Source organism: Cavia porcellus, unplaced genomic scaffold (assembly GCF_034190915.1).
Source record: "Cavia porcellus strain 051 isolate PalLab524CR breed Dunkin Hartley unplaced genomic scaffold, mCavPor4.1 scaffold_1, whole genome shotgun sequence".
Taxonomy (NCBI): domain Eukaryota; kingdom Metazoa; phylum Chordata; class Mammalia; order Rodentia; family Caviidae; genus Cavia; species Cavia porcellus.
Genome location: NW_026947484.1, coordinates 229,217,305 through 229,235,118, shown reverse-complemented (window position 1 = coordinate 229,235,118; position 17,814 = coordinate 229,217,305). Strand labels below are relative to the sequence as shown.

The 17,814-nt window shown below is 40.1% G+C and overlaps 1 protein-coding gene across 2 annotated transcripts in view; it reads left to right on the top strand.

Moving 5' to 3' along the window:
• The first annotated feature begins 910 nt into the window (after positions 1-910).
• The window catches only part of Yipf4 (Yip1 domain family member 4), a 34,843-nt gene continuing 17,939 nt past the window's right edge, over positions 911-17,814 (top strand). The window contains exon 1 of one of the 2 annotated variants that reach the window (XM_005005047.4): positions 911-1,251. In XM_005005047.4, coding sequence (XP_005005104.1) covers positions 1,152-1,251 — 100 coding nt within the window. In that variant the 5' untranslated portion in view covers positions 911-1,151. The remainder of the gene's footprint in view (positions 1,252-17,814) is intronic. The other variant, XM_003473019.5, reaches the window with a different exon arrangement.

Here is a 17,814-nt window from a genome sequence, read left to right as displayed (position 1 = left end):
TTGTGGGAAAAATCTCCTGGAATTCTGTTCAACACATTACGCTTCTATTGCTGTATTCCGTGTCTATCATTTTTTTTCTCCAAGCATATTTCATAATGCTGTCCCATATTTTCTCTCTTCAAATTGGCAGCCAGCTTTATGTAGCTTGGATTTTAAATTTAATATTAATCTGAACATTTAAAAAGTTACATGAGTTTGTAAACACTGGCAATTTTATTGACAGATACTTTTGAAAGGAACATTTGGTTTGAGTCACTAGACTCTTTCCCCATTGAAGCCAGGACCCACATACTGAGCTGCATCCCTAGTATAAGTTGCTAAATTGCCGGGCTCAGCTGGAACCTGGGATCCTCCTGCTTCAGCCTCCCAGAGTGCTGAGATTACAGGCGTGGGCCTCCCTACTTCTAATACTACTTCAGCTTCTCTCCCCTTACTTGCCTCCTCATAAAGGTGTATAACTAGACTACATACAACTCTAGTCTCTGGGCAGCAATTTACAGCTTATTTTGTTTTTTATTATTACTCTTCAATTGGCCCCCTTCATTTTTACAGATGAGGAGGCAGGCTCTACGATGATATACAATTTAGTCAAAAACCTCTACAATTAATACCCATGAAACCTTGGCATCATCCATTCTTACAAAAAAAAGGGAAAGCTACCTCCTTCTAAAATTCTTTAGCCCACCCAGTTTTCACAAATGGAGAAAAAGTATAAAAAAGAAATGCTGGAAAAGATGGGATATAAAGGGAACAAAAACAACCAAAGGCACGCGGGGAATCCTTGAGTGAACTTCCGTTCTTCAGTGAACTTCCGGAATCCACCAGAGGACGACCCAATCAGAACCTTCCTCCTGAAACCAATGGGATACCATATTACAAAGAGCCAATCAATGCGGCGCTGTCACTGTTATGGTCCGGTCACGGCGCCGGCGTCACGGTGCTTGGGCGGTCGCCACCAAGAGTTGTGTATCTTGGTGAGGCCTTTGTGGGGGTACCGTCTGGGACGGTCCTCTCGCGCCTTGCAGCCAGTCTGCACCTCAGAATCGTGGGCTGCAGCGTAGTGCGAGCGTGCGAGTCGGCGCCTGGGCTGCCGTGGGGCCTGGGCCCAACAGCAGCCTCTTCCTTTGCAGCGAGCAGAGAGAGGCCGCAAAATGCAGCCGCCGGGTCCGCCCCCGGCGTTTGCCCCCACTAACGGGGACTTCACCTTTGTGTCCTCGGCCGACGCGGACGGTGAGCGGGAGCCGCTGCGCGGTGGGTGCCCTCCGGGGGTTTTGGGGTGCTGGGGCAATGGTGGCCGGGCGGGGACTCCAGCCCTCGGCCCTGCGGGCCTTCCGAGTGTCCCGGGGGCTGGGGCCACAGTTTTTGGAAAGCTCGAGTGACTCGGCAGCTCCTGATTTTCCCCACAGCGCCTGAGAGTACTGCTTTCTGGCTGTCTTATTCACCACAGGGGGACACATGGAACCCTAAGGTTTCATTTCTGGAATTTCTCGCAGTTTCTCTGAAAAAGGGACAATCGGTTGGCTATAGGAGGTATCCAAGAATAAGAACAAAAAAGTTTCTGTTATTTATCAATGGAAAAATCTTCACGGGAGTTAGACTTGACGCTGTAAATGCAGACTTCCCTCAGGGAGTTCGTGGTTTTTATTGAATTTGATTGCTTGGATCACAGTTCTTGGAAAATAGCTTTCCATTTTAGTGTTTGGCCTCAATATGCAGCAAGGTGGACCCAGTGCGTTGGAAGCTTCGCATAATTTAACTACATATCCAATTTGCTAAGTTGCCCAGCTTTTACACGTTTGTTGTACAGTTTTGAGAAAGCTGTTGTGCTGGAAATTTTTCTGCAGCACAGGAAAATGTTTTTAGCCTTTGTCCCTTTTCCATACTCACTTCTTTTTTATCCTGAATCTTTACTAGTCAATTTCAAGAATTTTTACTAGTCAATTTCAAGAATCTTTACTAGTCAATTTCAAGTTTTACTTCTGTTAGTTTGTATATATATTTTTACTGACCACACCTGCTGTCTGATATAAAAGTACAGATTACTTTGGCCAGAAATTTCAGGCTAGAGAAGACCGTAAATTTTTCTCAGAAATACGATTTCATAGAACATCTGTAAATATATCTTGTTATCCCTTTTGTTTCCCTTGTTTTGCTGTTTGGCATTTTTTTAAAAAAAAGTAATGATTATGATTTTAAAGGTAAAATAAACAGGTGATGCACTGCAATCTTGGCACTGAAGATGAGGCAGGAGGATCAAAAGTTCAACCCCTGCCTGAGCGTCTTAGAGACTTGTGCAGACCCTGTCTCAAAACAGGAAAAAAAATAAAGAGGTCAGGAGGGTGAGGATGTAGCTCAGTGCAAATGTCCAAAGTTTAATCGCCAATAATGCAAAGAAAATGAAAAATTTCAAAGGGAATATAGCTGACACAATTCTCTTAAACTGAAATAAAGCGACTTTAATGTATTTCAATTTGTTTCATCTACTTTTTTTTTATGTTGTGTTGGGTAGCACTGAGCTATGGCTCCAGCCCTTTTTGAGACAAGGTCTTGATCAGTTGCCCAGGGTAACCTCGAATTTGTTATCCTCTTGCCTCATCCTCTCCAGTTTCATCTACATTTGATAGCATGGTGCTTATATCAAACTTATTTCCCAGACTTAAAACAAAAAAACTGTCCATTTGAGTTTTAGAAACTGTTGTTTGTATACGTCCTCTCTTCTTCCAGGAGTATGTCCCAGAAGTTTGACAAGGTAATGTCAGGCTTACTCATTTTTATCATAGACTAAGGAACTTGGAATAAATGAAATCCATAAGGTTTATAAAAGTTTCTCTTTGTTTCCTCCAAGGATATATATCCTTCATATAAAGTTCACATTTACAGAGTATTTTAAACCTACTGCTCTTGCTGGGGATTTAGCTCAATGGCATAAGCACCTGCCTGGAAAGTATGAGGTCGTAAGTTCAGTCTCTGGTACCAAAAAACAAAAACAAAATCCTACTACTCTTTTGATCATTTTAAGATCCTAATGCTTTATCATTCCTGTATTTTATAAAGAAACAGGATTAGAGCAGTTATTTTACCTCATGGCTCTTGAATTAAGAACTAGTCTTCTGTCTCCTTATGTTTCTTTCCCATAAACCATGATGCCTCTTGCGTATGTTTTATAAATGGAGTAGTATAGATCTGAATTATAACCTGTCCTGAGTTTGCATCCTGACTTTCTGGCTTCACCAGTTATTATCTGTGTAATCTTAGCCGCGTCCTTTGCCCTCCCTTAGCTTTAGTTTACTCATAAAAATATTTAGACTAATACCCAAGTGCTCAAATACTTTGCAAATGTAAAACAATACTGAATCTAGCCGAGTTAAGTGTGCCATATATATAAGTAATGATGCTGCTCTTGGGGCCCAGTATTAACCTGTCCTACCCTTTTTTATTGATATATTTTTGGTAAATGCTTTTATAAGTTCTGTCTAACACACACACACACACACACACACACACACACACACACACCCCGCGCGCCTTTTGAGATAGAGTTTCATTATGTAGCTCAGGCCGGCCTTGAACTCACAATGCTCCTCCTGCCTCAGTCTCCCAAGTGCTGAGATTACAGGTGTGCACCACCACACCCAGTTTGTCCAGGTCTCTTGTTGTTAAGGATACCTTTCATTACTATCTGTTCACATAAATCCTTTTTTTAAAATATGTCAAGTATTTTGCCACTATATGTATGCATATCCTAGTCTTCATACTTTGACTGTCTTTCTCTTCTTTAAGTTAAAATTTAAGAGTGGGCTGGGGGTACAGCTCAGCAACACAGCATCTGCCTAACAAGCTTGAGGTCATGAGTGTGATTCCTGCTACCAAAAAAAAAAGAATTAAGACTGAACTCAAGTGCTCCTTTGGTGAAATTTTGTTTAAATGTCCCTCAGAAACAGAAACTTCTGAATTGTTTGCTGTATACCAGCACTTACCCAAAACCCATGTATGTATTAAAAAGTGAATTGTCTGTTTAATTATTTTTGCTTTTTAAAAACCCCTCTTTTTTTTGTACTGGGATCAAACTCACAACTGAGTGCTAGCAAGGCAGTTGCTTATGCAGCTGCACTAAATCCCTAGCCCCTGCTTTTTAAAATTCTTACATGTCTATTGATAGGAATATAAAACTTCACACATTTTAAAAGCTGGATGTGGTAGTGGATGCCTATAATCTCAAGACTCTTGAAACTAAGGCAGGAGGATTGCCATGAGTTTGAGGTCAGCCTGAACTACATAGTGAGCCCTTGTCTCAAAAACAACAATAAACTTAGCACATTTTAAATTATATAACTAAAACTTACTGGCTTTATAGCTGCAGAGACTTCATGGGATACTTCTTTCTTTCTTTCTCTTTTCTTTTCTTTTCTTTTCTTTCTTTCGTTTTTTGTACCAGGGATTGAACTAATAACCTTACGCTTGCTCGGCAGGCACTTTGCTGTTTAGCTGTATCCCCAGCTCCCTAAATACTCAGTTCTTACAGAAGCTCTTTGGTAATGAAAAATTACATAACTTGTATAAGCTTTCATTTATACCCTATAAAATGAAAAGCATATTACAAAATTTATGAGGATTATTGAAGCTAATACATGAAAAGCAAGATGCTTAGGTGCAAGTTAAAAGAGCGTGAGCTATGTGTTGGAGCTGTAACTCAGTGGGAGGATGAGTCCATGGCATGCCCTGGGTTCAGTCCCCAGTAGTAGGACAATAAATGGGAGTAAGTACGTGTAAGTAAATAAATGAACGGATAAGGAAATCCAGATTGAATATTCAAGTCTGTGGTATAAAATTACATCTGGAGACAGTAATGAAATGCATATAAAAACAAGACTATAACTTAAAAATTTAAAAACAAGACTGTAATAACTTAAAATTTTTTTTTTTTTTAGACTAAAAAGATGGAAGACTAAAAAGATTTAAGAGCTGTACAAGTGCAGCACAGCCGGGATTTAGCTCAGCGGTGTAAACGCTTGCCTGGCAAGTGCAAAGTCGTGAATTCAGTTCCTGGTACCAAAAAAAAAAACCCCAAAGAATCTGTACAAGTGCAGTAATTAAAGTAGAAGCAGTCTCTACATCTTAACTTAATCTTTCCAGACCTAAAACAATGTTGATTTAAACTTATGTGCTCCTTGGTTTTAGAAGCTGTGCTAGCTGGGGTGTGGTGGCACATACCTGTAATCCCAGCATTTAGGAGGCTGAGACAGGAGAATTGCTGATTTGGAGGCCAACACACAAACTGAGTTCAGGACCAGCCTAAACCACATAGAAAGACCCTGTCTTAACCTGCCCCAGGTAGTGGATATGGCAGTATCATATCCACTACCTAGTGTGGAGCCCAGCACATAGAAGGATCTAAGTGTTTGTTGAGTGAATGAATGACTGCATTGACTGCATGCTTTTTGATTAAGGTCAAAGAACTGTGCTGCTAGCAGTAAAGCCAACACTAACTCAATAAGTAGTTAGGAAGAACATGAGCAGAGATAACAAAGCAAAAAGAAAAAAATACAAGCCAGCCAATAAACTATCCTGATTTTTCCGCAGTACTTGGGATTGAACCCAGAACCTTCACACTGAGCAGTATTCCCAGACCTGTTTCTTGTTTTGAGATAGGTTTTTGCTGAGTTGCCCATTCGGCACTTTTGTGATTTTTCTGCTCAGTCTCCCAAGTGCTGTGTTTACAGCTGTGTGCCACCACACTCAGCTATTATGCTTTTATTTATTTATTTTTTTGTTACAGGAGATGAAACTCCCCACCTTGCACTTGCCAGGCAGGTGCTTCTGCCGCCGAGCTCAATCCCCGGCCCTGTTACTGCTTTTATTCTCATTTTGCCTGCCTCTTTGGGGATCTTTCTTTTCTTTGTTTTTTTCTCTAGCTTTTTTTTTTTTTTTTTTTTTTTTGTGGTACTGGGGATTGAACTCAAAACCTCACGCTTGCCAGGCAGGAGCTTATGCCACTGAGCTAAATCCCAAGCCCTTTCTCTAGCATTTTGTTTCACTCTTATTCATCTCTGCTACTACAGATCCCTTCCTAATTGATGTGGTTCTGAATTAAAACTGCTATTTCCCCTTTCCTTGTGTTACTAGCCAAAATATCCTGGTTATTTCCTAATTCCTTCAGCTTCCAGAGTCTGTACCAGTATTCTGCTCAGTCTGTACATGCTTTCTGTGATCTACAGAAGTATCTTCAGCAATGTTTCCTAAAGCAGAAATGGTTCCACAATAACTCAAATTTGGTAGATAATGTGCCACGCAAAGTTAAACCAGTGTTCTTAATGTAGAGTTCTCAGGGCTTTTAATATGCTACTACTAATTCTGAAATCCCAAGTCGGGGTTATGGTATGCAAAGTTTCCCAAGCATAGTGGACACAAAGAAATGCTTGGCCCACAAAATTAAGACAAGGAGCAATTTGCCTGAAACATATGCTTTTAACACTTTGTCCCCAATCCATCTTCCATACATTTTGGAAACTACTTAACACAGATGTTGGGTGTGCTTACCTTTATCTCCTTTCTTTTCCATGAAATGACTTGTCATTCCGCCTCTGCCCATCTGGCTATCTAGAATGGACAAATGCAGGTTTCTACCTCTCCATTTGCTTTAAATCACCTTATTGTTAAAGCCTCTATTCTACCATCATTCAAAAATACTCACTGTCATGTACCAACAGAAGGGTGTGCTTTAAAGTACTAACAGAAAAAAAGTACTAATAAGAGTTTTGTATTAAATTTTTTGTTTTTGATATAGTCATATACTATAAACTATACCCTTTTAAAGCAATCAGATCATCATCACTATCTAATTTTAGAACATTTTTACCAACTCATTGGTTTTTTTGGTGGGCGGATAGTTTGAGATCCAGTCTTGCTGGGTAGTTCATCCTGGCTGGAACTCACTGTGTAGCTCAGGCTTCCTACCTCAGGCTCCCAGCTGGATTTGGAGGCTTGCGCCACCACACTTGGCTTATCACCTCATTTGTGGTCACTTTGCATTCCTCTGTCCGGTCAGTCAGCACCTGGCAACCTATCTACTGTTTCTGTGGTTCTAGAAATTCTGTATAAATGAGATAATGATAATATTATGTGTGGCCTTTTGTGTCTGGCTCCTTTCACTTAGCAAAGTGTTTTTAAGGTTTATGTTGCAATGTGAGTTAATAACCTACATTTGTGGCTAATATTCTATGGTTACATCAACAGTTAGGTTCTAAATGCCTCATTCTCAGGGCATTTTAAAAATAAGTAATATGTAAGTATTAGTTGATAAGAGTAATTGTTATTGAAAATGAAAATACTAAGTAAAAATGACTTAATGTATCTCTTGCTAGAAATTTGTTTCTAGTCCTTTTGTCATTTTCTGTATTCCACTGATTATAAAATTATTTTAGAGTAGCTCTAGAACAACTGTATAGTTAATCTCTTCCTCTCTGTCCACTGATACTGCCTTAGTTCACAACTTCTGCTTCTCCCTTTCTCATCTAGATTTTTATATAGCTTCCTGGGTAAACTTCATTTTCTTCCCATTTAAAATCAGTCCTCCATAGTGTAAGTAGGTTAATGCTTCCAAAGTACAAATCTAGTTTTATGTTCACTTTATTAAACACCTCAAATGTCACTTGTTAATTTTAGCAATGTGAAACTGTTTGTAATTCATTGAGCATACACATCTGCTATCTGCTGTAGACCAGGCATTATTTTAAGTTTTAGTAACATGTATACAAACAATGAAAGTCTCACATGGTCTCTCCCTTCATAGAATTTGTAGACATTAATAAAATAATCACACAAATATAATGTAAGCAGTGATAAATGCCATAAGAAAAACTAGAGACAGCTCTGAAAGGACCTAATGTCCTTTAGAGATCAAGAGAAATTTCCATAATCAAGCTTTTCTGACAACTGAAGAATGAGTTGCATTAATTATCTGAAGTTAGAGGAAACGGGTACAAAGTCCCTGAGACAAAAGGGGTCCTCCTCCTCTTGGAGAACAGGAAGGCTCCTGTGGCCAGGTCACAGGACCTGGGTGGGAGGGACTGCACAATGAGTCTGCAGGTAGAGAGGCATGTGCTGCTGGACTTACGCCATAAAAGCAGTGGAGGCTACTAAAAGATTTCCTCCAAAAAATAAAATAACATATGTGCCATTAAAGTAGAATCTTCAAGTAAGAGAGTTGGATTGGAAGGAGAAAGAATGACTAGGAAAGAGCAGTCACTACACCATTACTGTCAGGCCAGAAGGAGTTACTAGTTTGCACTAGGCTGATGATGTTGGTATTATAAATGTGGAAAAGTGGACAGGGTTTAAAATAGTTGGATGTACAACTGATTGAGTGTAATAGTGAGTTGAATGGATGAGGGAGCATTTTAAAAAATATTGGCAAGACAGGGCCTGGGGATTTAGCTCAGCGGCATAAGCACCTGCCTTGCAAGCAGGTGGTCGTGAGTTCGATCCCCGGTACCGATAAAAATGAAAAAGACAAAAAAAAAAAAAAATACTAGCAACACTAATCAAACTTCTAGGTTGGGATCCTGAATACAGAAGGTAATAATAGTACCATGCACTAAAATAAAGCAGAAGATGATCTTAGGTATCTCAGCTTGGGATCACTACAAGGAAATGCTGACAGTTGTATAAGGCAAGAGAAGAGGATGTACTCTTTGAGTTCATCCCTCTTCCATCTTGTTATCTTATATGAAAAGTGTCTACAACTCACAATATGTTAGTGTAATCAATAAGTTGTACGCATGATAATGCAATAATTACTCTCAATGATCTATTGAATAAACTGTATTTTTCTGTATTGTGGCCATTTAGCTTACTCTTTATGTAAAGTTTCTCCTCCACAAAAGGGCTAGCAATCCTAATATGCTAGTGTAAATCAATGAATCTTTAATTTTTCCTTTAAGAAGTTTCTACTTAAAAAATTATATGCATGTAGGTCTTACCACAAATGTGTTCAATACAATATGCTAGTGAAATAAGACAGTACAAGTTTGATGCAAGAATAGTTATTTTTCCTATCTGAAAATGGAAAATGACTTTTTTTTTTTTTTTTGTTTTTGGTTGAAGGTCCTCCCCTCTCAAAGAATCCTTTATTTGCCCCAGCCGAGATGTGGGCTGTGGGTGTTAAATAAAATTTGTAGCGGGTGGGGATGCTGTACAGAGGGTCCAGGAGGAGGCTGGTGGTGGGCACAGCTCAGTGCACCTGAGGCTGAGGGTGCCCATGGCAGAGGCCCCCGGGGGGCTCAGGGAGTGGGCCCAGTGTCTCTGCCTCCTGTTCCACGGACTGGCTGCCATAGGCACTGTCTTCCTTCACTTCAGCTGTACTGGGCAGTTTGTCTCTGGTCTCTGGACCTCTCAGCAGTTTCACCCCCTCATCTAGACCCATGGCAGACAGTGCGTCCAGCAGACCTGCCAGGTCCCCACCAGCCAGCTTGTAGCTGCGCAGGAGGCTGCCACTGGGTGAGGGGGTCTTCCGATACGTGTCCACCAGACTGCGTAAGCCCAGTCGCTCAGCCAGCTCTGCCCAGCTGCCCTGAGCTTCTGGCCCATCTAGCAGCTGCTCCAGGTTTTGTAGGGTGGTCTCACCCAGGGACAGCCCTGGCCCTGCAGGGCTGGGTGGGATGTTCGGGGGCTCCGAGGAGGTCTGAGCAGCATTAAGCAGCAAGGTCTTCACCTTAGTGCTCCGAGTGAGATCAAGTGGTGTGTGGCCCTGGAAGCTGCCTCTGGCATCCCTCTCAGGACCCTCAGAATCCGAGTCACTCCCAGAGGTGGGGGGTGAAGACAATGGGCACAGGGGCTCCTCATTCTCTGCGTGGATGTCAGCCCCAGCCTTCAGGAGGAGGCGGGTGAGGGTTGGGGAACCCAGTCCAGCTGCCAGGTGTAGGGGTGTGTTTCCAGCAAAGGTTCGGGCATTCACATTGGCATGCAGCTTGGTAACCAGGTGGGTGACCAACCCCAGCTCCTCCATCTCTGTGGCCAGATGCAGGGCTGTGCGGCCACCCTGTCGCTCGGCAGCCTCCACATCAGCACCACTATCCACCAGCAGGTCCAGGCACTCAGGGCTCCGGGCACGAACTGCTAGGTGCACTGGGTACAGTCCCTCAAAGTCTGGCATGTGCAACAGCTGGGGCATAGCTGGAGCCCCACTCTGCAGCAGTACACGAAGTAGGAAAATGACTTTTAATGTTTCTTGTAGTGGGTGGTAGCTGAGCAAGATTGCCTTTTTAAAAAAACATGCTTTGTTTGCATAAATTTAAAAACCCAGTGCATGATACAGATGTATCAATGTGATAAAGTTGCATAAAAATACACACATGAGTACATGCAAAACTGGTAAAATAAAATAAGGCCTTTGGGTGAGACAAGTGTGCATGTCCTTGTTTTGACAGTTAAATGCGATGGTACCACTGGGGAAAACTGGGTGAAGGCTACATAGGCCCTCTCTACACTATTTTGCAACTTCTTGTGAATTTGTAGTTTTTCAAAATAAAAAATACATCAGAAGACAACCAAAAAAAAATGTCTGTTAAATAGCTATGCTAAAATAGGATATGATTTTTTCAACCTAGGCTGAGGAGGTTTAATTTGTTATTTTTAACATACAGTATGAAAATGTACTGATAGTATTAATAAAAGTACTGAAACTATAAACCAGAGCAATATCGACAGACACATAATTTCACACTGGGCGCTCAGTGCCGCTCAGGAGGCTGAGGCAGGAGAATTGAATGTTCAAAGCCAGTGTGAGCAACTTAACAAGACCTTGTCTCACGATTAAATAAAAAGGCCTGTAGTGTAGTCCCTGGGTTTAGTCTTCAGTACTGAAAACCAAAACATACCAAAAAAAGTGGGACACAGTTTTATACACACCTTTGGAAAGTCATATTCATGATGGAGCTTCAATAGGTCTAGCAGTTATAAAATTATTATGTTCATTTATTATGGGCTTACTCTTTTTCATAGACCTCCAATGCATAAAAATGTTACTTTTGATAAACAATGAAATTTGCTTCTGCAGAGCAAAATGCACTCATTTTTGTTTTTGCTGCAGCAATACTCAGTTCTGGGTTTAGACTTAAAATACACATGAATTTCTTTCTTTCTTTTTTTTTTTTTTTTTTTTTTTTTGTCTTTTTCCTTTTTATCGGTACCGGGGATCGAACTCACAACGGCCTGCTTGCAAGGCAGGCGCTTATGCCGCTGAGGTAAACCTCCAGCCCCATAAATTTCATTTTTAACTGAAATGATATTTATTTCAGCAGGTGTTTTTGCCTGCTCTTTTAACTTGTTAAATAAGAAAAAGAGGGCCTGGGGATTTAGCTCAGCGGCATAAGCGCCTGCCTGCAAGCAGGCAGTCATGAGTTCGATCCCTGGTACCGATAAAAAAAACGAAAACCACAAAAAAAAAAAGAAAAAGCTTCCACACGTATACAAAAAGGTGACATGTACCAAAGAAGTGTTCAGGGGCTGGAGATTTAGCTTGTCTAGGGATATATCAGTAAGTGATAAAGTTCATCCTAGTTCAAATCGTAGTTCTTAACTGTGTGTGGTGGTACACATGCCTGTAGTCTCAGCACTCAGGAGCCTGAGGCAGGAGGATTGCTGAAAATTTAAAGCTAGCCTGCACTACCTAGCCAGACTCTTGGGCTGGAGAGGAAAATTACTGCTAAATTTTGTTGTGCCCTTTTTCTGAAGATGGCTTTTAGTAAGACTTGAAACTTACCTAGTTTTTCCCTCACTCCTAAGCCCAAATAGCAGTGGACATTTGGTGGTGTGTTGGTGATGGTACGGGATTGAACCCAGGGCCTTGCGCTTGCCAGGTGCATGCTGTGCCATGAGCTATGTCCCTGGCCTTCAGCCTTCATTTTAATTAAGTTAAATTAATGTGTTTATTTTTGTTTAATTTTCTATAATTAAATGCAGAACACTTCCACTGAGTTGTACTCACAGCTCTTTTTTTTTTTTTTTTGAGACGAGGTCTTGCTATGCAGTTCAGGCTGGCCTTGAGCTCACTTTGTAGCTCAAGCTGGTCTCGAACTCACAACAATCCTCCCACCTCAGCCTCCCGAGTGCTGGGATTATAGGCATGAGCCACATGCCTGTCTCAGTAGCCACAACTCTTTTTACTTATTTGTTAATTTTGAGAGAAGTTCTTGCTAAATTGCCCTAACTGGTCTCAAATATATCTTTATCCTCCGAACTACTGTAGTTGGGATAGAGCAGCTGAGATTACAGGCATGTACTACAGCCTCAACTAGTGGTGAAAATATTTTACGATCTCTTTTTGAAGTAAATTTATGCTTTCAAAGCATGCTTTCTTTTAAATCCACTTACATTTACATATTATCTTTAAGGACTGGGACTATATATCAGTGGCATAGTGCCTGCCTGGCAAGCATGAAGTCCCAAGTTTGATCCCTGATGACCAAAAAAAAAAAGAGAGAGAGATTATCTTAATGTTGTCTTTTAAAATGGCAGTAATATATACAGTTTAGAAGAAGGAATTACTTTTTTAAAGGTTTGTTTTTATTTTAAAGAGGGTAGAATTAAACACAACAAAACAACATAAACCAATGGAAGAGATATGAATTTCAAAGTAAGACTATTAGAGGTCTTCACTATTTATTATATTGTCTTTTATTTTCTCCCAAATAGTTGTCCATATCTTCACATACAATAAATTCATACAAAACAACATAGTATAGAACTGACCAGAACAGGATATTGAAGGTGGTTTAGGTTTTCAAGACCAGACAATAGGGAAGTCAACAATGGCTGTCATAATGTCTCTCATTCTCTTCAAAATAGTTGTCCATACCTTCACATATGTTGAGATTAAACAAAACAAAACAGACTAAAATCATTCTGAGCGAAGAACAATAGTATTGCTGGATTTCGTATCATGACACTATAGAATCACCACTGGGTACCATAGTGTCTCTTTTTCTTCAAAGTAGTTGTTCATTTCATCATGCGTTATATAATCAGTTCTCATAAAGTGTTTATAAGTTCTACGCATGCATGAGTCTCTACATGTATATCTATCCTCTGTATTAGAGGGAAAGACAAAACAAATTCCTAGAAAAACATGAAATGGAAAATGTCATATAAAACCACAATACAAGGTGATCTACAGTGGTTACTATGATATCTCGTGTTATCTTCAATAGAATTGTCTATATCATCAGGTATAGTATACTTGAACATAGCAGTATAGAACAATATTAATAAAAACAAAACATTGGAGACAGTATGAAACTTCAAAAGCAGGTAATAAACTAGTGGGTATCCTAGTGAAGTTGTCATCTCTAGTTTAGTTGCCTGTACTCAGACTTGATATTACCAATCATAACAGATTTGAATAAAATCAGTCAATATAAAACAGCAATCTAACAAACCAGATTCAAATAAGATCAATCATATTAAGACAGTGTAAGTTATACAGGCCTTCATATTAAGTTAATCGGAAATTAAGGATGATTACTGTACCATATTCAGCTATTTTGGGGATAGCTGTCTGTGCCCTCAAATCAAGTAGACAAACTGGAACAGAATATAATCCATCTAAACAGAGCGGTGAGAGTAATGTGGATTTGAAATCCTGATACACTATTAACAATATCCTCTGCCTTCCTTTTTTAGACAATTCCTCCCCTTTCACTCACACAGGGTGCACTGCACATTTTGGGTCCCACCAACTCCCTCAGTTTTTAGTTTAGGGGGGCAACCTGCTGGTAACCTGCTACTTACCTAAGTGATTCCAAACCTTTTCACTCCTGGACTTGATCTCAAGTTGTATTCCTTTACCTATAAAAGCCTCAAGGTTTTCCTTCATTATAGCTGAGTAGTTCTGTGCTGCACATACTTTCATGGCTTTCCTACCTATTTGCAGCTGCCGGACAAGCTACCCCTATTTCTCTCTGGTTCCCTGTCATAGAACATTGCTTTCTCATATTTGATTTTCAGTCCATAAACCCTCTTTCAGGTTAATTATATTTCCTATACAGAGCATCTCGATGGGCCCTATCTCCTGATCTACTTTGCCTATGTTTCTTTTTGTTAGTGTGTCAAGGCTATCTATATTAGAGATTATAGCCCACCTTCTGTGCCTCATTTCTGCTATGCTATTTTCGTGCCATTGATTGTCTACTTTTCTCCTTCATTCAACTGTCTGCCTCATTCATTGAGGCCTCTCTGCCACTATTCCTGAAATCCTGGTATTTTTTTCTCTCTCTCTAGAATGTCCTTCAGTATTTTTTGTAGAGTTGGATTGGTGGACACAAACTCCCACAGTTCCTCTTTGTCTTGGAAGCATCTTGTTTCTCCATTAATTTCTAGAGACAGTTTTTCAGGGTACATCAGTCAGGGCTGGAGGTTATTTTCTTTCAGGGCTTGGAATACTTCACTCCAAGCCCTTTTTGATTTGATGGTTTGTGTCGAGAAGTCTGCCATGATTTTGATGGGTTTTCCTTTATAGGTGATCTGTTTCTTTTCTTTGATGGCTTTTAATGTTTGGTTCTTGTGATGAATTTCTGGGATCTTGATTATTACATGCCTGGGTGTAGCTCTGTTTTGGTTGCAGTTAGCTGGAGTTTTGTGTCTTATACATCTGAATAGCATTTCCTTTTCCTGTGCTTGGGAAGTTTTTCTTAATTATTTCTGTGAATAGCCTTTGTATTTCCTTTGTATTTACCCCTGCTGCTTCACTCACATTTTTTATTCTTAAGTTATAGATCCTCTTGTCATCTTCTAGCCTTTGTATTGTTACTGCCTGTTTCCTTGTTATTTTTAAGAGCTCTTTCCTTTCGTGATCAGACATTACAAACCTATCTTCAATTTTATTAATCTATCTCTAGTTTCTGTCAGGCAGTTTTTCCAGCTTTTGATGGAGTTTTTAATTTCCTGGTAATCTCTTTGAATCTGTTTCATGTGTTCTAGATTTTCTTTATATTCTTCATTGAACATTTCTCTCCTTTTTTGTGTGTTCCTCCATTCTTTTGTCTGTGTCTTCTTGAGAGGTGCTTAGCATTTCTTTTATTAATCTTCTTATATCTTGCTTTACTTGAATTAATATTTCAGTTTTGAGCTCATCAGTGATGTCACAAAGATATCTCTTTATGTCCACTGATGCCGTGTCTGATATTGCATGTTTGCTGCCCTTAATCTCTTTTGTATTTATCTCTCCTGGATCAATATTCACAGGGTTGGGGGCTGGGAGCTTTTTTTTATTTTTTTCTCTTGTCATGTTTTATGTTTCTTCCATACAGGTGTGTAGTGGAAGTCCCAGCCCCTCTCCTTGTTGGTTATGGTTCTTCTGAAGTGCACTGGCTAGGGATTTCTTCCCTCTTTATAGTTTGCTGTTGGTTATTGAGGTGCAAGCAGGGGTGGCATATGCTGGCCCCTCCCCTCCAAGCTAGTCAACCAGTGAGAGCCTTCACCAGTGTGAAGCATGTGCTGTGGATGGAATTGGTTTGGGACAACTTACTGGAGCCAGACAGGCACATGACTTAGGCCAAGCAAATCCCACCAATCTGTTCTGGGCAGGGAGCAACTGACTGAGGTCATTGCCATTCCTTGTTCATGCCCGTCCTGCCCGATTCCAACATGTCGTCCAGTTGGTTGCCTCTTTCCCGTGGGAGGGTCTTATTCCGAGCACTCATCGTGGGTTAGTGCAGGTCTCCAGGACAGCTCCTTTCCCCATTGGGCTCGCCAACCCGCAACTTCAGCTCTCCGGCAGTAAGCATACCACGACCCAACTGCAAATTTGGGTGACCTCGCAAGAGCGCTCATGGTAGCCCTGCAAGCCCTGTATGGTGCTTGTTTGACCAGCTCTTTTCCCTTTAGTTTCTTCCTGGGTCCAGAGGGTCCATCTCCCTCTCTCTGGTCCTCCAGGATGTTTTATTCTGGCATTTGAGTTGTTTCTTTCAGGGAGGCTCTGTATTTTGCTGCTTATTGATCTGCCATCTTTAGCTCCACTGAAGGTTGTTTTTTTTGAGACAGGCTCTCGCTGAGGCTATAATGAACTTTTTAAGCTAAGGGTGTAGCTTTGTGGTGGAGCATTTGCTTAGCATGTGTAAGGCTTTGGGTTTGATCCCCCAGTATGACCTACAAGTAAGGGAAAAGAACTGTATCTATCCTGGAAGAAACTTTGTGGGACTCAGAACACAAATGATTCGTATCTAACTTAATATTCTGAGGCTTAGCATAAATGTTTCTTACAAGAATTAATTACAGGGGCCAGGGATTTAGGTTAGTGGCATACTTGCCTGCCTGGCAAGCATGAGATTGTACCAAAAAAAACCCGAAAACAACAACAACCAAAACAAAACAATAATTAATTGCAGAAGTTGTCACAAACAGACCAGGAAGTGACTCATAATTGAACCATTCATCAAAGCTTAAGACAAGGTTTTAATGTCGAGTCAAAATCCATCCCAGAATTTAAAGTGCTGGGCAGGTTAAGCTCTGTGGACTGTATCTAAAAAACCTAGTTTTCATTTTGTTTTAAGGAAGCCAACTTTAGTGTTGGTTGGAGATGATCTCTAGTGAAGCATCTCATTGTTAAAGGTTTGCTGTTGCTAACATTATTTTTCTAAAACTAGTCATGTGATTTAGTTAACAACATTGACACTTGTTTTCTGGTGTATATTGTCTGGTCCTGCAAATGCAGGCTTTTCATCTTTGGGGGTTTGTGTGTGTTTTGTTTTTGTTTCGTTTGTACTGGGTGTCAAACTCATGACCTTATGCCTGCCAGGCAGGCCATTGTGCCACTGAGCTAAACCCCCACCCCAGTCCCCAAATGCAGTTTTTATCTTTAATTCCTGCATGATCTAAAGCAAATATTTATTTCTTATTCATGAGTATTTGTATCCTTTATGACACTGCAGACTATGCATGAGCTTTTTTTTTTTTTTTTTTTTTTTTTAAGCGTAGGATCTCAACATGTAGTTCAGACTGCCCTTGAAGTCACAGTGTAGCCCAGGTAGGCTTCAAATTTACAGTGATTCTTCTGGTTAGCCTCTCAAGGCCTGAGATTACAGGCATTGTACCATGCCCAGCTGGGACTTATTTTTTAATGTGGACAACTCAAAATTGCTACAGTGTCTCTTAGAGCTGACCTAAAAAGCTACACAACAATTCACAGCCTTTTGTTTTTATCAAAACTAAAGATATGTAATGTAATTATGTAGAGAATTTGTTGAAATACTTGAATAAGTACATGAAAAGCCTAAGAAAGTGTTTCCTTAACAAATAAATTGTCTAATGATTTATATATCTGGATATGATTCCTCAGAAAAGGATTTGTTCTGAGGCATAAATATGTACAATAATGAAGAATATCCAAAATGGTAATTCACATTTAATTTTTTCCCAGTTTTTAAAACTTTAAAAGTTTATTGCATTCCATGTACTTTTTATTGTTATATTTTAATTTTTATTAGTATATGTTTATAGCATATATTGACTGCATTCATCATGAGGATCTGATACATGTTCATACCACATAAATGTCTATCAAATACAAAACTTGAAGATTGTATAAGCAGCAAATAGTCAAAGTTAGAGGTCATCACATGATAATATTTTAATTGAGTATGTGTTCACTTTGGTTAAGATTCACACATTTGGCCAGGCATGGTGGTGCAACCCTGTCATCCAAGCATTCTTGGGAGGCTGAGGAAGGAGGATTTCTGTGAGTTTGAGGCAGCCTGGATTACCCGTGAATTTAAGGCCAGTCTGAACTACATAGTAAAACTATCTCCAAAAGACAAAAACAAA